At 37.1% G+C, this 26,832-nt stretch overlaps 1 protein-coding gene and 1 pseudogene across 1 annotated transcript; one reads left to right on the top strand and one right to left on the bottom strand.

Moving 5' to 3' along the window:
• Nucleotides 1-9,305: 9,305 nt before the first annotated feature.
• Nucleotides 9,306-11,738, top strand: LOC132553672 (uncharacterized; annotated as a pseudogene).
• A 437-nt stretch (nt 11,739-12,175) lies between these two features.
• On the bottom strand, nt 12,176-22,163 carry LOC132553671 (P2X purinoceptor 7-like). Its single transcript, XM_060217930.1, has 4 exons — nt 22,158-22,163; nt 13,702-13,720; nt 12,678-12,894; nt 12,176-12,335 (listed from the first exon to the last, which is right to left on the bottom strand). The coding sequence occupies exons 1-4, from the start codon at nt 22,161-22,163 to the stop codon at nt 12,176-12,178; spliced, it is 402 nt and encodes a 133-aa protein (XP_060073913.1).
• Nucleotides 22,164-26,832: the final 4,669 nt, after the last annotated feature.

The following is a 26,832-nucleotide window of genomic DNA, read 5'->3' as shown; positions in this document are numbered from 1 at the left end:
GATTGGGTGTTTGTAACCATGCAGACCAAGAGAGACGACATTAAAAATTAATCAACTTGAGAGACATTGACCAATGGACCGTAAAACAATCGTATATTTTTATTATGTAAATCGATATTTTTTTAATAAGTGATGTGTTTACTTCAGTGACGTTTTAATAAACATGTCAATGTTATCAAGATCTCTCAATATTTTGTTGTACACGTTGTTTATTGGTGATATTCTCCACAACCTTTTCGTTCGGTTATTCCTTTGAATTTCTGCCAAAATGTGTCAATTTCTGGATAATTCTAATAATGTACATGAAGCGAAGCATGATGAAATATTCTGCCATGGAGGATAAATGATCCGTAAAACCATAATGTATTTCTATTCTTGAAATCGATTTTTACTTAATAAGTAATATGGTAACTCTCATGTTTGATCTGGTCGTTGACCTTCCTACCCAGATGAATGTTATGCGTTCTGACTACATGCCTTCAAAAACAAATGTTATCAAAATGGTACTTAATTCTTCCGCTTAGCATTATATTGGATATACAAGGACCGATTAGAACGTTGTAATGGGTGGAGTGTCACGCTACCAATTCCAGATTAAAACCCAAATCTACAACCATACCTAATTGCGGCTCTAAAGACTCAATATTTCACAAAAGTTGAGTATGCACGAAAACATCCACGTGGCTAGGGTAGATAAAACATAGCAGTGACGTCTTTCTCGACTTTTCAAACCGGAATATTTACAGCGTATTCTGGTAAATTTTCCTCTCTTCACTAAAGACGATCCGCTTGCGTTTCCTCTGTGGAGACGACATTAGAAACTGGTTTGCTTCAATTGCTTTGCGTCTTGTCTTATCATTAGTCAGGGTCATTTAAGGATGGCTTCCAGATGTATCCTCCAAGAGTACTTGTGTAGTGTACCTATGTGTCATGTGGTAGTGTGGAAGTAAGTCGACTTTACACTGTTATCTCTCTAAAGTATACCGTCTAAAACCCCAAGCAGGAATCTCTCACCATGTCCCATTATACTGACAACGGGTGAACTAGGTGTTTCACTATCACAACTAAAATTGAAGCTGATTTGTGTTTCTTGGACTCCCGAGTGATTCCAAATTTTAAACCTAGGCGCGATTCGGTAAATATAAAGTAATCGAAAGAAGATCGTTACAAAATTAGAACATAAACCTATGTTTTGTCGCCTCATACACACAGCAGGTACAAATGGTTGCTCCCCACCTGCAGGACAGGCATTCGAAAATAGTAAGAAAATATCAAAGATTATACAAAATTCAAACAAGTGAACAGCCCGATAAAGATTGTTACTTCACAATTACCTCTATGATATATTTCATTTAGGTTCACCTTTTTCAAATATGGTCGCATTTCGAGATTAAAACACATTGATGGTTTCGTATTTGACCATTGGTATTAGATTCGAGCCGATCAATCAAGGAAGTTTTTGCTAAATTTATGATTTGATATTATATGCTCCTGAATATCATTTTTTGTAATATAGATTTTGAGGTAGAGGCCAGCTATATATGATATCCGATGTTTTCTTCCGAATGCTTCAGCCTGCGCTTGGACAATCTTTTGGCGTGGTGTTACGCGACCTTATAATAAAGGGAGGTAAGGGGTTCTGTCCCCTGATATAGACAAATGAAATGTCATAAATATTTGTAGACTGGGTTACCTGCCTTATTTTACAACTTTTCTCGTTAAACTGCGCTCGTTGAAATTAAGACACGTCAGAACCACCATCTTTGTCAAACGTTTGACCAAAAAGACGCTGACTTGTTACTTCAGTTAACGAATCGATGTCTGGGTTTGAGTCTCGTTGATATTGGCAACCTGTGTCAGATAAATCGTCGGAAAAGAATTCTTTAAAAAGATCGCCATTGTAAATGTATTGAAAGTCATTTGAAAACAGTTTATCTTCAAGTTCAACAGTTAATTTCTTAAATTACTATCCCTCGAGTTTTTATCTTTCATGAAATGTTGAAATAACGAGCATATCACGCTTATGACATTCGATTTGAACAGTAAATATATAAGCAACGGAAAGAGGGAATAATTCCATGAACATGCCAGTAATGTATAATACTGTACAAAGATATTTGACAACATTGTCTACTACGGCAGGATAGTTATTTGTTGTGTAAGAATAGGTTATCCTGTTGTGAAATAATATACTTTAACTGGGCAAAGAATCATGCTACCATATCCAGGTGATGATATTAGGCATAGCATTCCTGCATCGGTCAACTGACCATTGCAGCTTTTCAGTCAGTAAGATGAAAGTCGGATCTACTGTTTACACAAAAACGAGTCCCATTCTCCCAAAAACTGATTCATTCCAAACTTGGACAATATACAGATGGGCGTCAGACTCCTGGTTTATACCGAATTATGTTCCATTCAACCAGGTATGTTACAGAAAACATATTTTAAAGAACCTCCCGTATAAGGCCCCACTTATCCTGTCCCAGAAGGCTGGGACCAACCTCGAAATGAATGATTCACATCAAATTGAGAGAATGCTGGAATTCTTACAGACGAATAATGATTTTAAAGAATTATTTTATTTCCCTTTTTTGGCCTCCCTCTTTGCAACAGGAAGCAACGATCAGTCGGTTATACAAATTTCATTCCCCTGTATGAAGGACGATTCACCACAAAATCACCCCTTTGTAGTCCTGATCTTCAGGACCAAGCTGTGGCGAGATACACCATTCATACAAAATCTGTTCCGCTCTCTCCCTATGACTAGGTCAAAATCGGGTCACAATTCGCTGGGCCGTTCATGGCTAATAATAGTGTTATGAAAAAGGTTGCCGGGCAGTCGATGGACGCCACGACATGGTATAAACTCTCCGGTCCTTTGGACAAGCTGAACTATAACAAAAATACAGCTGTACATATTGAAATACTTGTAAGCAATCATTTATCATATAAACAGTCATAGTAACCTCATTATTAATTTCATATATTTCGTTTATAGTATCACATATTTTAATCATAAAGGGCATTATTGTAACTTTAAATATTTTTTTACGGAAGGGAATTGCATGTTCATGTTTAGTAGAATTAAATTGACCACTTGTAAATTTCTGTATATCTCTAACAGTCCAAATCTAATCATTGATATTTGGCGATTTTCAGATACAACCGCGTATGGGCGAGTGCCTGTCGTACGTAATATGTAGATATTCTTCACGTACATTCTTCACGTACGAAAGCGTTTCAGTTGGAAATAATGATCTACAAGTACATAAATTGCAACAAATGGAAATGATTATTACTCCCCAAAATAGCGTATACCTCTTATCTATTTTAGCCTATTTGCCACATTTGGATTCATTGAAATAGTGGAACGGAATGTATACAATTCAGGATTTTTTCCTGAATAAATTGGTAAAAGGCCCCTTTGGGAAATTGGGGAAATCATCGATATATCAACAGAATATTTCTATTAATAAAAACAGTTTATTACATTTGCCATTGATAAATTTTGTTATTTTTCACATACACATTTGCAGGCTTGTGTTAAGAAAATTAGAAAACATAAATAATTTGATAAAACTGACAAATCATGAAGTTCGGTACAAAAAAACACAAAACCAGATAGAAGGGTTTGTTTACTTCTGACACGACCTTTATTTCCATGATAAACATTCATGTCGTTGAAGGTCAACAAACAACGCAACGCCTTTACAGACACCAAACCCAATCCCTAACCGAACGTCTTGAATGTGGAGCTAACACGTTTTACAGCAAATTCTGTCTCTTAGTGACATGGACAAGCAACATTTGCTATTTGAATATGAATGTAAATTGACCTTGAATTTTATGTTTTGTTGACGTATTTTTAATGAAAGTTTTAAACATGGGCAAATGATGGACGCCACGACATGGCATAAACTAGCCGGTCCCTTGGACCGCCTGTGCTAAGACAAAATGGTTGTTCGTGCTGAATCATTTAGGTCGATGTTTCTAATGCAAACAATATAGTCATCACTACTCACACGTTTGAATAAAAGCCGCCATAGCACCTGTTTTTTGTGAAAAGTCTGTGCATTCAACATTTTATTTGTAGAATGTATACCAAGGCCATTTGTTACGGGAACTGGCGGAGAAATCTACTTGTCCAATTTACTAGAAATGAGAGAATCTTACATGTATAACTTGACCCTATTGTAAGAGTTTGTCTGACCAAGATTGAAAGAAAAAATCAAGAAAATACCAACATGGCAACATTATCAACATAACCTTTCCATTGCATCATCATCAATGTATAATTGACATTAAAAACTTGATCATTAAATAAAACGTTAAGTTGTAGATATTTATAGTCATAGAAAGTGCATGTATACATTTTGTTTTAATTTTTCTGATACAGGTATAGCAAAATAGAATTCCTGATAGTAGTGAAAATAATGAAATTACGGACTTTCACATATCTAAGTTCGTCGTAAAATGGTGACTCACAGTGATGCAGGTGCGATTATCACTTGGGGCGACGGTGTAGTACCGGTTTATAAGAATTATGGGTAAGTGTTATGGTTGTCATAGTGACCTCGTTTTTTAAATGTGATATAAAGTTGGGCGTCTTTGATGCTCTTTAGCTTGCCTGATTGTTAGTTAGGTTTATTGTGTTGCAGTTTGGATTTATTATTTTTACAATCTTTTGTTGTTAACTTAACTTACTTTCCATGGACCTCCTTCACTATCCATATCACAGTACACATCAAATGACTTGTCTGGTACGGGTGTGATACGATACACTCCTGAACCGTTGTCGGAATCAAGGTCTCCACACGTTTTAATGTCAGAAGTCTGTGTGGAATTTCCTTTTATATTGTCATGCTCCCCTGATAATATTCAATAATTAACAAAAAGTTAATCACATGCAATATTTTGGAAAGTAATGCGTTATGATTTTTGAAAGGTCTGATATTGATATTTAGTAACCTATAATTCATTGGCGGTCCTATGTACCGTTACTTATACCTGCATGGCATAATAATGATATAATTGCGCTAAAATGAGCGAGTTATCGGTTTTGGTTATAGAATATTGCCTATTCCTCTCTGCAAGCAATTAGTACAATAGGGTTAATAGGTAAGGATGAAACTATTAAGCCTAATCTACAAACACAACCACATACATTCATGCGATTTGTTGACTGAGCTTTGGAAAAAAGACTTATTTTTGAAAATATCTTTGAATGCTTCCATTCAACATAAATCTCTGACGTAGAACACCGCTGAGCTCAATCGTGTATTAAACACACATTCTAATTGGTGGAAGGAGTCTAGTTATTTCGGACCCTTCACCAGAAAAACAGCCGTCTTTATTTGGAAAATTTTAATATTACGAGAAGACCGTTCCCATTTCGAACAAGTACAAACGTTTGCTATGTAGAACTATTTTGAGACAAACATTACACAGAACGTAAGGTCATTTCACGTAAGTTGTAAATATAATTTGGCAAATTTACAAACAAACAGCAGTGAATACAACAATAGCAATATATATCACAATACAAGTGTTTGCTAGCAACGATAACAATAGCAACCATATAACACAAAGAAATACTTTTTCCCAAGAAACATGCAGCGATCACGTTTATGCCACATACAACAGAAGACGTAAATAACAGGGTATCAATGATGAAAATTTTCAGAATATCTGCTAACATAATATACACCAAAAGAAAACAAAAAAATAATTAAGACAAATAAAATATTTAAAATTGTAAATCGACACATAAATCTTATGACTCAGATGGTACTTGAAACATGAATTTTCGTAGTGTAGAATATTCACCATTTTCATAAGTGATTCATACCATGAAAAATAAAGTTTTCGAAATATCAAAGAACGAATTTGCTCAGGAAGGAAACGTTATTTTACTTCAAGATAAACCCGATGTTGGGTGTTTTTAAATTACTCGTTTAACGTTCGATAACTCGGAGTATATTCAGCGTCTAGATTAATCCTGGTAGATATTTCGTAACCATATCCCTACATAGGCTGATTTTTGTTGATTTCATAAGAGGCATAATTTATCAGAAAGCATGTCTATACAGAAATCAAAAGCCTTGAAGGGTCCTTCAAGTTCGCTTTTAAGATATATTGATGAAATTATGTCTTTAGATAACAAGATTTGTATTGACTACGCCTACCTTATATATCCACGATACTTAAACATTAAGTACAGGACCGCCTCTTCCACATCAGCCGCTTTTCTTGGTATTTTCCAACGACGAAACCAAAACGGACAGCTTTCCACCAAGCTGTATGAGAAGCGATATTTCATTTCCCCAATAGTGAATTGTGATTTTCTGAATAGCAACATCCCTGCATTCCCAACCTATGCTGTTCACATGTTGCAGTTGGTTCGTTAATCAATGGCCTGTTCTCGGTATATGGTACTCGTGCAAGATGACGATATGATGATGACGTTTTGATGGCCATCATATTGACTTCGTTGAGGGATATTTTATATGAAGATGAGTGTTTGATGCGTTGTCGTTTACCTGTTGGTTCCACTATTGTTTATACTGTTCTCATTTGGGAACGTGACATTTCTGTTCGGGATTCACCAATATTTACATTCGCGGGTGTCGTCAGAAGACACTTGTTCTTGCCGAACCCCTGGTCTTATTTTTTGTACTTTTTCATGAGCCTCCGTATTGCTATTGTTTACGGAAGATGTGTTGAATTTGATTTTGGATTGTTATTCTTTTCACATATTGGTAATTCAATATTCTCGGCGGAAGCGCGAGCTATCTACCTCGCTCTTGAATATATTCAAAGAAACAAAGCAATAAGAGCTGTGATCCATTCAGACTCTCTTTCTGTACTACAGTGTCTTAGCATTAGAAAGATCGAAAATATTTTCATTCGTCATGCATTAATACTATATCTTGAACTTGCCTTTAACTTTCGTATTGCTTTTTCCTTGGAATTCCAGGCAATGAAAAAGCAGATCGTGCCGCAAAGAAAGCTTAATCGCTTAATAAAAGCTTCATTTTACCGATTTAAAACCATTTTTTACATTTAAAAATTCAGTGGCAAGAGGAATGGAATACATATATCAATAACAAATTGCACTCCTTAAAACCTGGTATCGGTGAATGGTCTCCAGGCTATAGAGACAACAACCGAGACGAAGTTGTCCTTGCCCGTCTTCGGATGGGTCATACATACCTTACACATTCATATATGTTGAAAGGCGAATATAATACTCAGTGCATGTCAAAAAAGAATGCTGTACTCGGTAAGTTATTTGTTAGCTATCCAGTACCTTAGAGTGGTGGCGCTCAGTGTCCTATACAGTGATCAGTGTACACCTGTCCTGTAGAGGTTACCCGAGGTCCCTGGATAAAAATTGCTGAGTCAGAAAGGAAGAGTCACTGAGGCGTAACCAAATCATGCAACACAGGTAAGTGCTACCTGTGTGTGCGGTCATTTCAACCCCGGACTTGAACCAGGAAGGTTCTTCAATGTTATAGGCTGGGTGCTACGGGGTTGGATGCATAAGCTGGGTGCTTTCATGTAATGTTACCAGGACTGTCTGTCCGAGAGGTAGTGTGCCATATTTCTGAGAGCCAGGATTGTGTGTCCGAGAGGCTGTGTGCCATGTTTCTGAGAACCAGGACTCTGTGTCAGAGAGGCTGTGTGCCATGTTTCTGAGAACCAGGACTGTATGTCCGAGAGGCAGTGTGCCATGTTTCTGAGAACCAGCACTGTGTGTCCGAGAGGCTGTGTGCCATGTTTCTGAGAACCAGGACTGTGTGTCAGAGAGGTAGTGTGCCATGTTTCTGAGAACCAGGACTGTGTGTCCGAGAGGCTGTGTGCCATGTTTCTGAGAACCAGGACTCTGTGTCAGAGAGGCAGTGTGCCATGTTTCTGAGAACCAGGACTGTGTGTCCGAGAGGCTGTGTGGCATGTTTCTGAGAACCAGCAATGTGTGTCCCAGAGGCTGTGTGCCATGCTTTTGAGAACCAGGACTGTGTGTCAGAGAGGCAGTGTGCCATATTTCTGAGAACCAAGACTGTGTGTCCAGGGTGTTGGCGATGAAGCTACCTAGGAGTTGAGATACCTCTATATGTGACCCTAAATATACTGAGGCCTTCCTCTGGAGTTTGTGACCAGAATCAGGACCTTGATGAAATTGTTATAACCAAAGGAACCCGATCATGACACTACCTTGACTGATGTGGTCTACGGAGGGGTCACCGCGTATCTCGCGTAACATCGTGGCGCTAAGAGAGTGAAGGACTGTGTGGTACCACCTGGAGAGACGGGAGCTTTGGGCAGACAGTGAACTATATATGTAGAGACTTGGTTAAGAAAAATGGGTTCTGTGTATTTAATCAAATATAAGTGGTTGTATTGAATGAATGTGAGAGTGGATGGGTGCTAAGTGAGTTGAATATATATTTGCTACAATTTTGTATATATAAATTCCAAGTGATGATGAAGAAACCAACTTGGAAAGTGATAGTGAGTACGAAGATCATTTGGACCTTTTCAAGACCAACAGTAAAGATCTGGATCACTCCTATCATCCGGATTCTGGTCCAGACGACTCGGACACAGAGTTAGATATGGAAGAAAATGAGTATGTGTTGTAACATGTCTGACATTTTGCAGAGAAAAATAATTTATTTTGATACTTTCTGGCTTGTGTTTCAGGACTTTGTTATGACATGCTTTTATAGTCATATCAATCCATTGTGTACTAAAACATCATTGCATTGCCTTTTTGGATGGCACTTTGATCTAACGGTGTTGTCCCAAGATGGAATATAACCCTAACCTCAGTCTTGCTTATATCATTTCTCTATAATAATATCATGTCATAGTGCCCTCGTTCATATTATGGCAATTATGTATGTAGAATGTCATGAACATTTATGTATTGCAGAGATGTGCTACACAGTGGACAGAGCAGAGACAGACTCCTCATAATTGAAGAAAGCAAACTGCTTGAACTTTTTGATAAATGTAGACCCTGTTTATCACCATGCCAAGTAGAAGTGACACGAATGATCGGTACCATGTGTTGTGTGCATCAAGAATGTGACATGTGTGGTAGGACCTTTAAATGGAGAAGCTAGTCAATGGTGGGATCCCTTCCAAGAGGAAATGTCCAGCTGTCTGCGACCTTTTTATTTTCTGGATCGTTGCCCTCAAAGACTCTAAGAATTTTTAACTTTATGGACATCCCGGTAATATGCCATGACACGTTTTTCAAGCATCAGCGACATTATTTACAGTCTACAATTCTAAGGATGTGGACAGAAAATCAAGTGAAATATTTTGCAGAAATGTGCGAAAGTGACAATAACATTGATATAGGAGGAGATGGCCGATGCGATACCCCGGGACACTGTGCTAAGTTTTGCAGTTATTCACTGATGGATTTGGACAGAGGGACAGTCGTAGATATACAGTTAGTTCAGGTTGGTATTTCTAATCGTAAAAATTTAAAAGAAAAAAAATGCCATTCGTTATATATTCCACAATTTCTGAGACCAGGCTTAACCACTGGACGACTGTGGCCCCCGTTAATTTTATGTAGAAACTGCTGGTAGAAAATGTGGTCATGAATACAAACAGAAACAATTTCAATATATATATATATATATATATATATATATATATATATATATCTACAATCTACATGTACTTTCCAGAACACGAGTTATGTTAATTTTGGTACATTGTGTAATGTTAAGATTTTGATCAATTTCAGAGTAATGACGTCAAACATAGCGTCAACATGGAAAAGGAAGGGTTGATACGGAGCGTGGACAATCTAAAACGCCATGGGATCAACATAGATACCCTAGTCACCGACCGACATGTCCAGATCAGAAAGTGGGTGAGGGAGAACATGACAGAGACCAATCACTGCGTTGATGTATGGTATGTTGCAAAAGGTATTGCATTTTCTTTAAGTGTTTGTGTTTAGCATAAACAAAACAAGAAGCCCAATCAGTATTAACAGTCATCGTAGTAAATAGTTTGATTTCAGTTTGTTTTGTTTTGCTAAGGGCTTTACTTCAGATACTTTGTAGACCATGTCCTAAGGACTAAATAAATATCAAATGGAATTAAATGTATGAACACACAACTCAATTTAAAGTCTAGAATAATTTTTTATGTTGAAATATAATAGGTTTTGTATTAAAATGCATATGAAATATTCTTTAGGTTTGAAGAAGAAGCTGTTGGCACTGTCAAAAGAAAGAGATTGTGGTGAATTTGAAAGCTGGATAAAAAGTATAACCAATCACTTATACTGGGTTCCTGCATCAACGCCCTCAGCAGATGGCGCTTTGATGTACCAGAAGTGGGTTTCTGTGGTAAACCATGTCCAAAATATCCATGATGGTCATGGTGATCTGTTTCCTTGCTGTCTGCATGATGACTTGAGAACACAGGAAAGGAAAAAGAAATAGATAAAAAAAGGTATTTTTCCTGGTATGGCATTGACTCAAGATGACAACAATTATTGTGTATCCTACCTTTAACTTGCTTACTTTTTCATTTGGCTCGAAATTGGTGACGTATCAATAATTCAAATCATAAGTGCCTAATTTCTTTAGCAATGACATTTTTCACCTGAATGAAAAGCACATCCAGGAAAATGGTATCTTTAGTTTCTTGTTCTTAGCATGGAATTAATATTCGTGTTCTAAATTCCTTATGATCCCATATTATATTTTTACTTCATCATTTGAAATCCTCACTTTCACTTTTCAGAGAGTAAAGTAATGGAGAAGCTAGAACTGATGTTGACGTCACCACAAATGAAAAAGGACATTCTCATGCTATCAACACATCACCAAACTTCAGAACTATAAGGGTACCACTCAACAGTTAACCAGTTTGCCCCTAAAATGCATGGCTTTTCATTCAATGGAATGTTGTGCAGGCATATGATCACATGATTCTCATAAGACTATTATTTCTTTTGACATCAATTTGTACAGACAAGTTGATCGTATATGTATATCTGTCTCAAGATCTAACATCATCAACAGGTTGTGAAAATATCATTATTCACTAGTAGTCTACCTGTCTCAAAACTCCTGTGGTGAATATTGCAATGTTAAAAGAGATTTAGTGTTGTAGCTAGATGTAAGATATGTTAAAATGAATATGTAAAAGATTTAGGCAGCCAGTCTTAATTCTTAAGATATTGATGATACTTAATCAGGAAAGTTTAAATTTTTGTTGCATCTCTTTGAATAGGGTGATTCTAGCTGCACTTCACCACAATGAAAATGTGAGAAGAGAACAAGCCATGACATCTGCTGGGGAGAAAATGTTTAAGATAATCTACCCTAAACAGAAGAAAGGTGGATACACTGTCAGAAAAGTCAAAACAAAACAAACATTTGGTAAGTATTATGTTGCATATGAAGACGAGTTTAATCTTTTAGGTTAGGTTCAGTATTCTATATATTGCAGTACATGATTCTTCAATTAACAACTTGCATTTTAGTTGCAGGAAAATATGTCCATGTATACAAAACTTTTAAAGTCTTTACTAGCAATAGTGTCAGATTTTGTGTAATAGTGATTGGAAAAAATAATAAAACCAGTGTACTTGTATATGTACTTTTTATCTTACAGACTATGTACATGAACTGATGGCAGAAGTGCTACAAGTGGCAGAAAAAAAGTACGATGCAAGTGGAGGATATGCTACTTAAAGACCAACCCCCACCACTCTGTAGTGATTTTGTCAGACCTGTAAAAATGGAAGCTGTCGCATTGATGGAATCAAGATTTAACATGAACATTTAAAATACCATACATGTACATGAATTTTCAACTATTTTTTAATATGGTCTGCAGGTCTGTTTTACTTTACTTCTGTGTACCAACTGACGTTTTAGGTAGTAGTCTTATAGAAGAAAAGTATTTTCAATTTCGACAAAATGCACATTTTTTAAAAACGTACCTACTGGTAATCCTCCGTTTTCATAGTTATGATTGTTCAAGTTAAGTGGTATTTTCTAGCAGGTCACATGACGAGACTTACAGATCCTATTACAGTTTCAAGTGTATATATGAATAAAAAACAATCAGATATTAATTATAATTTTATTGTTTCATGTCATTCTTTCAATGTTTTCAACACGTATTTTTAATGCACAAAATTAAAACCTTTAAAATTTCCATTTGGTGCAGGAAATGTTTCTCTAATAATCTTCACAGCACACGCAGGTAATGGCACTCTTATGCTTTTTCCCCAAGTACCCCAGCACCATCTCACAAATTGTCTGTATGCTGTATAGCGGTATCTCCTGATAAAACAAGAACACTATATTCTGTAATCCTTGTTAATGCCAAGTTTGCCATTAATCTGTGGAGGATGCAAGCTCTATTGAATTATGGTAAACACCAGTAACTCTACAATACATATGTGTAACAATTCCAAACCAGATTTTCAGAAATGTTGACTTAGTATTGAAAATCTATTTTATCTTGTCTGGTTATTGGTTCTTTTGCAGTATTTTAGACCTGTAACTTGATAGACAAGTTTGTAACATCATTTTTAAAATATCATCTTAACAAATGAATTATTTTATTATGTTTCAAGTTTTATAATAATAAATTTGATGCTGTAAATAAACATCATAACTTACTCGGGGCATTCTGGTATCTCTCCATGAAGTTGTCTGTACTGGAAATATGATGTTCTCAGCATATAAATATCCAAACAGACTGGCCCAATTCCAGGATGGTCTGTTATGCACTGTATCCCTGGTATGTCGTCTTTTGTGTTCAGTACACTGTGTATCTCACTACAGCACCTGCACTCCTCAATGGTAGGCATAAGACTACAGTTACCGCAATGACACCTGTAACATATAAAATTTTCTGTGTTTTATACATAATTCACTAGTATGATGGTGTGAAAATACCTTTAAAATGTCTTGTTAGAAGTTTTCTATTCAACACTTTATAGTACATACCAGTACCATTTGCCGTCTGAAATGTTGACGTAGCAAAAGAATACACTTTGTTTCCAGGAAATGTTCTCCTTTGTAAAAAGAAAATTTATGTAACACAAAATATTTAGGGTGGGTATTATGTAAAAGTCAAATATTTGTAAATGCAAAAAAAGGCATGTTATTATCTCGACAAAGTCGGACTTGTGAAGTTGAGCAAGTGGAGAAAAATTCCTGAAAATCCGCATTTGTTAAAAATTCGATTCCTCAATCTATGCCAATGATGTGTCCCCGAAAAAAGCATAAACAAGGGGAATCAAAGATATATTTACACCATATTTACATCATGCCTGACGATCACGCTTGTCCACATTGTTTTCAATTTTACACGAGGATATATTCTAAGACAGTACATATAAAATATGAAGCATGCGTAAAGTGATATGCCGCAAAGAAAACATATCCAACTCTCTGACATTTCACTGAAAAAAGTGTGCCTATCGAAAAAAAAATATCCTTTCACAATCAGAGACGTACCTACACACGTGTTGCCGTCCGCACCCGTAAGTCATTTTTTAACTTGGATACATCACTTTACGTGCCTGATTGCTGGCCCTACTGAAAGTGGAAAGACAGAAATGATGACTCCCGTACCCGATCACATATATAACGAAGAATATCAAACTTTCTAGGCATCGTTTTCCACGAAGGTTAACCTAATCTAGATCGTTTGGACGCTTCGCTCAAGCACTTTGACGATCTGATGACGGAAGTGGATGCACGAGTGACGTCCTTGTTTACGAAGAAGAGTCATCGCGGAAACATCATTATATTTTTAAACAAAGAACACGGAAACGCCCATTACATCTTGATGACGATGCATCCTAGAGACACTTCGCAAATCTGACGTCTGCCTCAACAGATATTTCCTGGAGGAAGCATTTTCTGCGATAAGCTTACAACGACGCAACGTCTAAACCCCACAACTATTTGCTAGTTAACCTGAAACAAGATACATTTCCCGGACAATATCAAAACAAGTTTTAATCATTCGAAACATGTCGTCGTTCTTTAGAAAACCGCTTTAGAGACTCGCAGTATTCATGTCGAGCTTAACCTGCAACGTGTAAAGTGATCCTCGAAAAGGCCGACGAAGCTATCGTTGGGTGCATTCAATATTACAATGTCGAGTGCCGTTGACGAAACAACAGAAGAAACGTTTGTCACTTCAAGTCGGTCTATGTGAATTAGTCAAGAGAATACCGTTAAAACAAAAGAAACGCTTCGTCCAAATGGATGGTTTCATTCAGACACTGGCACCCGAAGTGTTACTGACCAAACTCTTGAGTGGACTGTTCCAGGGAAGATGAGATAGAAATATTTGGTAATGTGGGGATACAGTGTACAAGTGAGACCTAAACGGCCGGTGGACTCGATCGTGAACTCCATACACGGCATAGACGGTGATAAGAAAAACATCTTAATTCGAGACGATCTTCCGTTACACGACAAAATGGTGTTATACAGGAACCATGCCCAAATTATGCGTCACGTTTGTATCTTTCTGACCTTTGATTTTCCGGCTTCCCAAACATTTTCGTGTCATCGGTCAGACTGCAAATATTCATTCCAATAGTATGAGTCTGATTACTAATAAAATTATTTAAATGGAACTAAGAAATCAAAACAACGAAATACATGCTACGAGTTTCAATATTTTAATGGTTCCAAGAAAGCAAAACAACAAAACATTTTCGTATTCGTTGTAATCCTTTAGCGGTTACGAAATTGGTGGTACGTGATTTTGCACACCTTAGCAGGAATCCCTAGGTAATTGTAAATTTATTCTCTTCACTGGACATATCATTTTTTAAGCATTGGTTTTTATTAGGAATATAATGTGTTTAATTTACAATTATAGATTGTATGTAAATAAAAACAATCATTACAATACAATGAAAATATGCGCATGTACATTTTGGGCTTGCAATTTAGCGCCTGTTGTTTCACAGGATGGTAACATAGCATATGAATCCACAGAAATAATTGACCATATCTTATCAGTGGTATATATATTATCACTGAAAGTTGAATTAACTTTGTGGAAATGTTTAAAATCATCACCATAAATATCCAGTGATATGGAGCTGTAACTGTCATCCATGACAGCGAAAACCCCCAAATGTTTGTGAAAGTGTCTGCATATTCTGAGGACTTAACGATGCAACAAGTACATAGAAAATTTCATTGTAAATGGGGTGTAGAAAAACACCATTTTTTTTTATTGTTGTACAAAATTTCAAATAAAGCAAATTAAGTGGTTACAAAAGTCTTTACTACAAAATTACAAATTTATGTGCTGCATAAAATAAACTCCTTTGTAAAGTCATTAACATTTCCAGTATGTATATATAAGCTGACTAAAAAATCATAATACTGTCTTGTTAAATATATATATAAAGGAATTAACATAAGCTTGTCGCACATGTTCCCAACTACATTGCACGAGTCAGAAGTCAGTGCACACATTAGTTTGCTGTTTTATGATCATATAAATAAAGTGAAATATATACCAGCTAGAACTGTATCGCCATTACAGAAATCTGCCAGTTAGAAAGATTTGACAGGTTCTCGACTTTTTTTTTTCAAAATGGTCAAATGAACATACTATGACAAAGTAAGCCTAAATAAATATGCCTGGCATTGGAACGTCATCGTTAAAATTGTTCTGCAGTCTGCATGTTTTATGCACATTCAATTTTTTAAAATTACCAATCATTTAGAGGTGGGGCTGATAAGGGGGAAATTTTGGGTTTAGTCGTAAAAAGTTACACCTCCTACAGTAATAAACACCCAGGCTAATTCTTACCATACTTAGTCTGAAACATCTTTAATTGATGAAGGCTTTCACATTTTAAGTTGGCAGTTTATCTGGGGTTGGGTCAAAAGTGAAAAAATGAGGTCTCTGCTTTGTATGCTCTTCCTTATACTTAACTTCAACCTTGGCAGATTCTGCAATGAGATCAAGATTTGCATTTCTCTTTGGATAATTAAAACAATATCTGTTGGTCATATAAATTTCTGCTATTGAAAATTGACTGGATTGCATTGTCTTCCCATTTGCATATTTCGTTACATCATATTGCATGTGTATATACCGATCAGTCAACATTGATATTGAGAACAACTGAATGATGGGAATCAGTTTCACTTTCATGAAAAGTCAGAAATTAAAATGATTGTAAAACAATCAACAAAATAAGAAAATATCCTAGATATCAAACGATTAGTGTCATATTGATACACATTCAGTCAGTTTGATTGTGGTGCTTAGAATTACACTTCTTTTTAAATTCTTTTCCATTTCTGGATAGCAATATCCCTACATCCTTAACCTATGGTATCTACAGGTTACAGTTGATTCGATATTCAAGGGCCTGTTTCCATTATCACAATTTTCCTTCCTGCAAGAAGTCGTCAACTGACTGACAAACTCGTGAAACAAGGGTTCAAAAGATGCAGGTTGATGAAAATTATGGGGAAGTTTTATGCGCACCATAGTGATCTCATTTAGAAATATTCTATTTATTTATGCAACATGAGGCTGGACGTATTTACTGCTCGTTAGCTTGCTTGTTGGCTCTGTTGTTGTATACCTTGTTCTCATTTGAGAACATAACATTACTTACTTAGATTGAGCAAGGTTTACATGGCAGGTGTCATCAATGAAGCAGAAGATGCTTACTCCCCTAGAACATGTGGTCTTTTTCTTCATGTACATCTCTCTTTTGTTCATATTTTGCCCTGCTTTTATGGAATTTGAGTTTGAATTATGATTAGATTGACATTAAATAAAACTGATTTGATGACCTAAAATTTAAGTTACATAAATGCATGGCAATACCTTATTTCAATAATTAGTCATTTTTCATGAATGTGACAATAAAAATTACTGCCGAAGGAAATATATTCCCAAATGAACACCTTTTGGTGTTCTGTTACATCAAGGAACTGTACATAAACAACTGTATATTCTCCATCATTTAAAGCAAAACTATCTTCTCCTTTATTTGTCAGGATGCAGCATCATTTTATAATGTGAAATCTACTACGTCATGGTGTTTCATCTTATATAGTACTGGTACTACGGACTCTAGCTTATAAATCCTTGTTAAAACACGTGTTTGTATTGACACTAGAACTGGTACTAGGGACTCTAGCTTATAAATCCTTGTTATAAACACATGTTTGTATTAACACTAGTACTGGTACTACGGACTCTTGCTTATAAATCCTTGTTATAAACACATGTTTGTGTTGACACTAGTACTACAGACTCTAGTTTATAAATCCTTGTTATAAACACGTTTGTATTGACACTGGTACTACAGACTCTAGATTCTAAATCCTTGTTATAAACACATGTTTGGATTAACACTAGTATTTCAGACTCTAGTTGATAAATCCTTGTTATAAACAAATGTTCATATTGACTGTAGTTCTGGTACTACAGACTCTAGTTTATAAATCCTTGTTATAAACACATGTTTGTATTGACACTAGTTCTGGTACTACGGACTCTAGCTTATAAATCGTTGTTATAAACACATGTTTGTATTGACACTAGTACTAGAGACTCTAATTTCTAAATCCTTGTTATAAACACATGTTTGTATTGACTCTAGTTCTGGTACTATAGACTCTAGTTTATAATTCCTTGTTATAAACACATGTTTGTATTGACACTAGTACTGGTACTTGTTAGAATTGATTCTGTACTGAAATGTTTGAACTTGAACAAAAGATAGTCCATGTACTTGAGTTTTTAAGAGACTTTCAATTTCATATGTGATCGGACAAAGAAAGATAAATCTGAAATCTTCTTATTATAATAGAATTCTCAGATGCGACACAGTCTGGTAAAATGAGCATCCTTTGTTTTGATAGAGATCTAGAATTTCTTTATCCTTCATATCCTTATACCCATGAAAGACTGATAAAATCCCAAATAATAAATCAATCGTATGTATTACATATATGCATCATGGTCATCAACTTTCAATTCCAGGTGTATTCCCGGGCTAATGAGGCAGAAGAGTATGGCTGGTGGCAAGCTCGTGTCAAAATGCTCAAAGGAGAGTTTGCAGTTATGGAGTTTACTGGATGGGACACATCATCATATACAAAGTCCCACTGAAAAGGATAAGAACTATTGATTCCAAGTAGGTCAACAAATTTGCAAAAAAGGTCAAGGTCACTTTATAATTAATAACAATCTTAAAAAGACAATAAAGTTACAGCTTGAAAAATTCCTGAAGCTAAATGATGCGAAAAAAGTAAGCCATATGCAAAAGAGTTGTGTGTATATAAATTTTTTATGACAATCCTAGTTTATACATTTTGTCAAAAGAATTGCTGTGTATTAAATGAAGCACGAGTTCAACACTGAAAATTTCTTCTAAAGATGATGAAATGTAATGTAGTTATTTTGTACGTAGCATGGAGATAATGCCTATCTTCGATTAAAATATTATTTATATGGTATATGATGACAGATGTTCTGATATTGCTAAGAAACGGGAGAAATATATTGACTAAATATGTTTTGTTTTTTCTTTATAGTAAACCTTTAACAAAAACTAGCTTTAACAAGTACGTCATAGAAATTGAAATAGAAGTTGTATGTAGACATGAATAAGAAATTTATTGCTTCCTTTGATTCTTTTGGGGAGATTTTTATCATTATCCATGAAGAAGTCTTTTCCCAGATTCTCAACTTTAAATGATTTATTTTAAAGACCAAAATGTCACATAATCAAAACCTTTGCTATTAACAAAACTACAAAATAATAGAAAATGATAAATGCATCTTACAGTCTCATCAAAACGTGATAACTATTATAGGATCTTTACTTGCATTCACGAATGTTTTTAACTCTTAAGGCCAAGAGGGCCAAATTCCTGAGTTTCTGTCATAGTTTGGTGTAAATCGTCTGTCCAATAATTGTCATTTCTTTTTAATGACTTCTTCTCAATAACCATAAGGACAAGAATAATGGTATTTGGCTGGAAAGTTCCTGGGATGAAGCCCAGCAATGTTGGTGAAAAGAGATAGCCTTGACCTTTTTTATTGCCACAAGTTAAAAATGTTCAAACCACTTCCTCTTAATAATCAAAAGGCTTAGAATTATTTAATTATTTCGTTCAAAAGTTTCTTGGATGAAGCCTAATAAAATTTGCAAAGAAGAAATGACCTTCACTCATATTCAAGTTCACAGGAGCCAATATTGTTTAAACTTTCAAACAACTTCTTCTGATGAACTAAAATGTCTATCTGGGTGGAAGGTTACTGTGACAAAGCCAAACAATGTTTGGGATAGGAAATGACCTTGTCCATATTATATGTGTCATATTGTTAAACCTTCAAACCACTTATCATTAACGATGATGAATGTCATTGATGTGAAATGTAAATGTAAAAACCATTGAATACTAGCTGGTGAGTCATACAGGCCTATTGGGCTTTTTATTTTGTATATATAAAACAGCATTTGCTTATAATTAGTCATTTCGGTTTTATCCAGCATATCTTTGGTTTCAGTTGTAAGGATGAAAATGCTCACACAGAATTTAAGAAGCACTGTAATGCTGTGTCTGTATCATACAATGATAATGAAGGTACATGTGTTGTTTTGGTAAGTATCTAGTGGTTTCAGAGATCAATGTTGTGTATGTTGCATAGTTAAATTGAGGGATGCCTTATATCCTATTATCAAATTTCTTTACTTTAAAGAAAAAATGACTTCACTACAGATAGGTATTCTGAGATCCCATGAGATGCATGTATATAACACCAATCATTGCAGAGTTAGATTGATGGATGCACCATTTTGTTTGATCAATGCCTATTCTTAAAAAAATATTTGATATACTTTTACTTCTAACCAAAGTATCAGTTAAATCCTATAGAAAGTGCCTTGAGGAACACCTGGAGTCCTGGGATGGGATGTTCTTACTTTTTACTAAATCATTAGTTCAATTATATGGGAACTGATATAAGCAAACATGAAGTCATGGGATCGGATAGACGTTTTATTGGAATAGCTGTTGTACAGAATAGATGTCCTGGTCCAATTTGTTCTACACAATGAGATGATGTAGCGATAAAGTTGTAACCTGTTATTTTTGGTCTACTAGTGACTCTGTCATTAAGCGGGCGATCATGTTAGGGAACATGCACTTAAGGTACCTTCGACAGAAATTACTTCTGAAACAGACAACAGAAGAGGCAGTTAAAAGGCTACAGGTAAATAGTGGTCTGTCCCCAATGGACAAAAGTCATATAAAGTTACTCAGCTTAACATATAGTACAACATATTATACATATCAAGCAATAAGAAAGAGCAACAACTTCTGAGGCCAGGTTTTCCTCAGGATTGGTGGCTCTTTCTTGTACCATCAATTTTATCCACTTTCAAAAAGCACCTTGCACACTATGATATTCTCCTGGGACCTCGAGGATGTTAAAATATGTGCCTGATTGGTTCTAGTTTTTTCCCCACTTTTATTCATATGATTCATATGGTAAATACTAGAATTAACCAAAATAAGAGGGCTGAAGCAATTGTATAATTTTCGAGAAACAAGTCTGATGCTCTAGCAATGCTTACAAAACTAGACCGTCACCTAAGAAATTATCTACAAACATGAACAATAGATATACAGCAGACATGATAGACAAAAAAACATACATCCTAAGATAATGTCTTACCACATACAAGAAAGAAATGTCCTTAATGCAACGGACATTTTACCCTGACCTGAATTACTGAAATGGAGGTTTCTGAGTTATTGATAGTGGTGCGTTGGGGAAATAATTTAATGTTGTAATAAGCAGGAAATGTTTGTTACAGAATACTAAGATTCGGTCAGATTACATGGAGGAATTCACTGTAAGAGAGGACCTGCTGGGCCAACATTCAACTGGCTCGTCGTGTTGATGGAATCACAGGAATTGAACTTGATGAAAGCACATGTACATTTAAGGTTCATGGAGATGTAAGCTTCAAATTAGATCTACTTTAAAAGCTGATCAATAGGCATTTTTGAAATACCTGACTTTTCAATATTTATGTGGATATATTTTGAATTTCTCTAAGAGATTTTCTTTATATGTAAGAATCAATTTGCTTTCAAACACAGAAGGGTGTAAAGCTTAGAAAATTCACTTAAAAGTAAATAAAAAAGATATCTAAGGTGAACGCCACTGTAACTGTTTATAGAAATTTGTCAAACAGTAATTGCCCGGGAGCAAGTGCTTTCATTTCTTAGTAACATTTTCTAGTGCAACATGTATATGATTGTCCGTTGAAAATAAGCTGGAGGATGCCTTCATATTCATTCTGTTCTATTTCTAGTCGCAAGAATCTGTCAAAAAAGCACCAAGTATGCTTGAATATGCTGCGGAGACCTTTCAAGTTCCAAGAGAGCTAGTTGGTAAGGTTGCTGTAGCCAGCAGTTTGTGTTGATATGATATCAGCAGTATACTTCTGGTGTTTTGAAAATTGACTCTGATTGGCTGAAGCATTTAAGATAATGTAATTTTCCTAGATTTTGATACGATTTTGCTCAAACTTTTCGTATTTACGCAACTTTGAGTGAAATCCATGAAGATATAGCAAATATCATATCAAGTCAAAGGCACTGGCATTTTGAAAACTTCCCGAGTATTTGTGGAATATAAATCAATTTTTGTACCCAGCGAGATCAGGTTGACTTCCTAAAGTTTCTTAGGTTCGGATGTTACTTGTTTTTTCTTGATATTCCATTTCCTATTTTAGAATTGGTTTTCATCTGAGGTTTGCCGTTGTATAATTCTACTGCCAAAGTCATTTAAGCAGATTAAGTTAATATTTTATAGTGTGCATATTATATTCACTGAGATTAAAATAGTTTCTATAATTTGATTAATTAAAGGTTGATATTTTCTTAGAGATATGGAAACTTTACATCATACACAAGGAGTACATCCTAAAGAGTATAAGCATACATAAGATATTGTGGACAAATCAGGAGTGGTGAGGGTTAAAATTGAAGGTGACAACGAAAGTGAAACTCTCCGAGAGGAGGTGAGTGTGACTAGTCCTGATCTGTTATTATAACACTGCTACATACCGCCATCCTGCCTGGTGTGTTTATCTATTATAGAGTTGATGTGAGACTGTTGCTCTGCCGTCTTTTTCATCTCCAATTATCTCCTTTCTCTGGATTTTACTCCATTTCTTATTACCTAACTAGGGATGCTAATTGGAGAATAAAATCTGATTTTATTTGTTGATTTTTCATTTGTCTCATTTCATTTGTACTGATCATTTCTTTCTTGTTTTGTGTAGTTTTCTCTCCATATCTAACTGATTTTTTTCTTGTTGAATTTGATTACCGGAATTTCATTATTGGTGAAGATTTCATATCTAAATATTTGTATAACAATTTTTTTTAAATAATTACAATAGTTCCCCTGTTAAGTTTTATAGCTGTCATATCTGAAAATTAAGATGTACCTTCAAACTGTCAAGGTAATATTTGATAAGATTAGACTCTTATTGGTTTGTGAAATTGCTGTTAATGTTTATATATCCATCGTTGACAATTTTGAATTGAAGCACTGAATTACAACATGCATGATTCAGAATATTGCATAGATGATTGATTGGTTTTACTATAGAGTGTCCATGAAAAGTATTATGTGTTAGCTTTGTCAGTAGATGTTGTTTATTACCGATCCTGATTCTGTTAGATACCAGTGTGTACTTGAGACTGGCAATCTGTTTGACATATGTTCAGTTTTCAATAGTTTCATTTAGTTTGCTATATTGCTGTTTTATAATAATCAATAAAAGTTATTCAAATTCATTTCAATCTCAAAATTTAAGTTCAGTCTTCACAATGTATTTAAGAAGATTATGATGATGTATGTGAATCATATTTCCATTCTTGCTATCTACTTCAAATATGAAAAAGCTATTATCTAGCATTCAGTTATTAAGATACCCTTATAATTTTCAATACTCCATTTAACTGCTAATGTTCTACCATGTTAAATTGATTTCAAGAGAGTGTCGAGACTGTTATTTCGCTGATACTTTTATATCTGAAATATTTTGTTTCCTTTTTCAAGTTTTTTCCAATTTTTGGATACAAATGCAAATAATCTGTTACAACATTATAAATTTATATCTTGGTTACACAAACAGGTCTTATTTATATTTAGCTTCCCTGGAAACGGAAAATTACTTCCAGACATCGTATTTGAAAAGAATCACACAATATAGTAAAACCAGACTTTCAAGTTTTGCTCCCCTTTTCATTAAAACAATAGGCTCTGCTCTTTGCAGAGTAACATGTTATTTATCAATTTTCTTGTTTTGAAATTTGAATAAGTCTTGGAGATTATACATTTTGAAAATAATATTTCATCATCAACTATGTAATTTTATCATTCCCCTGTCATCAGGAGCCCGTGTATTCTTTATTTTAATGTATCCAATTAACGTGAAAATTATATTTATTTCAGTGTGTATTTATTTCCTATTTTATATGCAATAACTACATACTTTAGATTTTTCATATATACGGTGTATCCAAAAGTTTTTAATATTTCCATCTTCATATTTTTACATGGTATAATTTACACATAAATATATTATGTTTGTTATCCTATGTCTACAGATAAAACTCGTTAAATCTATAAACGTCTGAGCATGTTCAATGTTGAATATCCATTTTCATTTCAGTAATAATTACCATAACTTTAGTATGCAAATACAGTACCTACACCCATCTTTGTATCCCAACAACAAAAGATTCAAAAGAAAAACAATCCCGCCCTCCCTACGATCCATGAGCCATCACGGCAGGAACGCAGAGTGATCTCCCTTCCTCTTACCTTTATGGCTGCCGACGAGTGCGGAGGTGTCTGAGCTAAGTGCTTTTCTTACTCCTTCTCTTCGTACTGCCATTGTCGTTTGAGTATATTGTTACTCTATTAGTAGTCTATAAACCCATCTCCCAACTTATATTGTGAAATTAAGTATTGTCATTTGTTTATTTTGACCGTATTTCCGGCCGTTTTTTCCTCCACGTATTAGAGTGCGTGACTACTTGTCTCGTTGCTCGGATTTGCGTGAAGTTGGAATTTGTTTTCTTGCTGCTTTGTCGGCCGTGTTGTACGGCCGTTTTATTTATGCAGTGCAATCTTGCTGCGTACGGTAGGCTTTGTGCTCTCGTTCGTAGTTTTTTGATTGTTCGAGAACTTCGTTTCCGGCCGTGTTTTTACTCCGCGTGTTCGAGTGAGTGACTACTTGTCTCGTCACTCGGATTTTCGTGAAGTTGAAATTGTTTTCTTGCTGCTTTGTCGGCCGTTTTGTACGACCGTTTTCTTTTTTTGCAGTACAATCTTGCTGCGTACGGTAGGTTTTATGATCTCGTTCGTAGTTTTTTGATTGTTAGAAAACTTTTTATCCTTGTTTTCATTGTTACAATTTTTTATTGTTTCGATGCTGGATAAAGGTGCCGGGTTTACGTCGGGGGTCAGCGCATGGATGTCCCTATTTCTATAGATAATGGGAACCCCATGATACCTGTCCCATTTGCCGACATTACAGCCAGACCTCACTATGTGAACTTTGTTTGCACATGGAGTCTGCTGCTTAGGCTTCCATGCCTTTCCAGCTAACTTTCCGCCGGAAGAGGGATTCGTCCTCTTCTTCCGGTAAGGGAAGTAAGCTTTTTAAGACCTCCCTCCTGAAGTTCTGAACCAGAGCGTTCCTGCTGGGGGTGCTCTCGTTCCACCGAGCTCCGCCCTTCAGCAGGGGGTGGCTCCCCCTGTCCAGGTGCGTCCTGGAGTAGGGGGGGGGGGGGGGCAGCCCGACCCTGACTCGGCGCAGTCAAGGGTCGAATTGGCCGGTAGCTCTCGATAGGCGGCGGTGTTACCGTCGGAAAGGGACTTCCGGTCGAGGTCTCTGATTCCTTCAGGGACCTCGGCACGCCAGGTGGCGTCGTTGGTGGGGGCCGCTTTGACTCCGGAACTGTGCCTTCGGGTATAGGTTCAGGGGCCACAGACTTTTTGTCAGGATTGTCTGTGGCTACGGGGATTAGTGACACTTGAGTTCACTAATCCTGGTGTCAGCGCGGGGTCTGTTTTCCCACCCTCACAGGCTTCTGGCTCTGGGACTTCCGTCCCAATCCAGATTTCCCAGTGCAGGGTTTCCCAGGGGGTTTTCCTCCAAGGGTTTGGGGCTTCAGGCCAGGAGTCCGGTTTCCGGTCTCCCTTTCCCCCGGGCTCAGGGAGTAGGGGTGCCTGCGGGCACTTATTCCTGGGTCGCCCAGGCCAACCTGCGGATGGTTTTGGGTACCAACAGTTACTCAGCAGTTACGGGCTTATCCTGTACATGTCTGGGTTTCCACCTGGTGGGAGTGGCGGTTCATCCTGGTCCTTTGGACAGGATGTCCAGCCCCAGACTCAGGCAGGCCATCTTGGCCAGTTCTGGGGTCACTCCCGGCCCGCTGGACCGTTCCCATTCCCTCAGGGGTTTGGGTTTTTACCCCATGGGTCTTCACTCGTGGAACCCATAGGGGTTGGTCTCTCCTCTAGGAGATGTTATAGCAGTGCGGAATCCCCCCAATGTTCTGCTACTTCGGGGGCCTTGTTGGCCGGTCCTATAAAGGTTTGCCAGACCTTAAGGACTTCCGCCTCCAGCGCGGACCCGTCGGTCTCCTGTTCCCAGGGGTCGGCTTCGGGTCTCCGACCCAAGCCTACAGCTACAGCTGTTGGTCGCGCTGCGTCCAAATGCCATAAAGAGGAGTTCCCCTCTGCGGAGATGGCTCCTCTGGCGGCCCCTGTTCCTCCCAAGGGGACTTCGGTCTCTATTGAGGAGGAGATGGACATCGAGGGTGCGGGCTCGGCAGAGGAAGACGATGTCATTCATCTTTCTCCTGGGCCAAGAGGGTTCACAAGGGGAAGATGGCCCTGAGACTGCTGAAGCTGAGGCTCAGCATGTGCTTTCTGGGATGCGGGTCCTCCGGGCCAACATCTCCCGGATTCTCAGGGCGGAGGTTTGCCCACCGCCTCAGCATCGTCGGCGCCTGAATCCACCATCCTTCTGGGTTCCCTGGTGGCTCCTCGGGCTTCCGTTCGCTCAGATCGGTCTCTGCCAGAAGGCAATATCATGTCTTCGGTTCTGGCCACGGCCCGGGCTCCGGTTTTAGAGAAGGACTCCTTCTCTACCCGTGCTCTCGGGTTTGTCGGTCTGCAGCTCAGTGTTGGTGAATTGTCGGAGGCTTCAGCTTCCGACTATGCCACACATGATGGGCAGCTGGCCTCTCAACCAGCACAGCTGGAGTTGAGACAGCTGGCTGCCTGGCCCGGCAAATCAGTGGACCAGGTGGTGCTCGATCCCAAAGAGCACCACAGGATGGAGAGAATGTTGCACCTCTCCATCCAAGTTCTGTCATACATAGACTTCCTGACAGTTTGTCTATACAGGGTATCCGATTTGCCTGAGTGTCGGTTATCCGAGACAGAACAGCCGACATACAGGACACGGCAGCCTTGCAGGTTCTCTGCTCGTCAATGCCATGTTGGCTAGGCAGTTTTCAGTTCTGAAATTCCGCCCAGTCCAGTAACCCTACCGTTTCCGCTTGTTGAATGCCCCCTTCTAGGGCTCTACCCTGTTCAGGGGAGCTCTTCCTTGGGTTCAGAAGGATATGAAGGAGGACTCGGTCGCCTCAGCACTTCTGGTGAAGAGGTTTCAGGCTGAGAAGGCCAGTGCCTCGCAGGGGTCAGTGCCTC

Source organism: Ylistrum balloti, unplaced genomic scaffold, assembly GCF_031769215.1.
Source record: "Ylistrum balloti isolate Yb309-2 unplaced genomic scaffold, AGI_CSIRO_Ybal_v1 Utg370344, whole genome shotgun sequence".
Classification (NCBI taxonomy): domain Eukaryota; kingdom Metazoa; phylum Mollusca; class Bivalvia; order Pectinida; family Pectinidae; genus Ylistrum; species Ylistrum balloti.
This window is presented reverse-complemented; position numbering and strand designations above follow the sequence as displayed.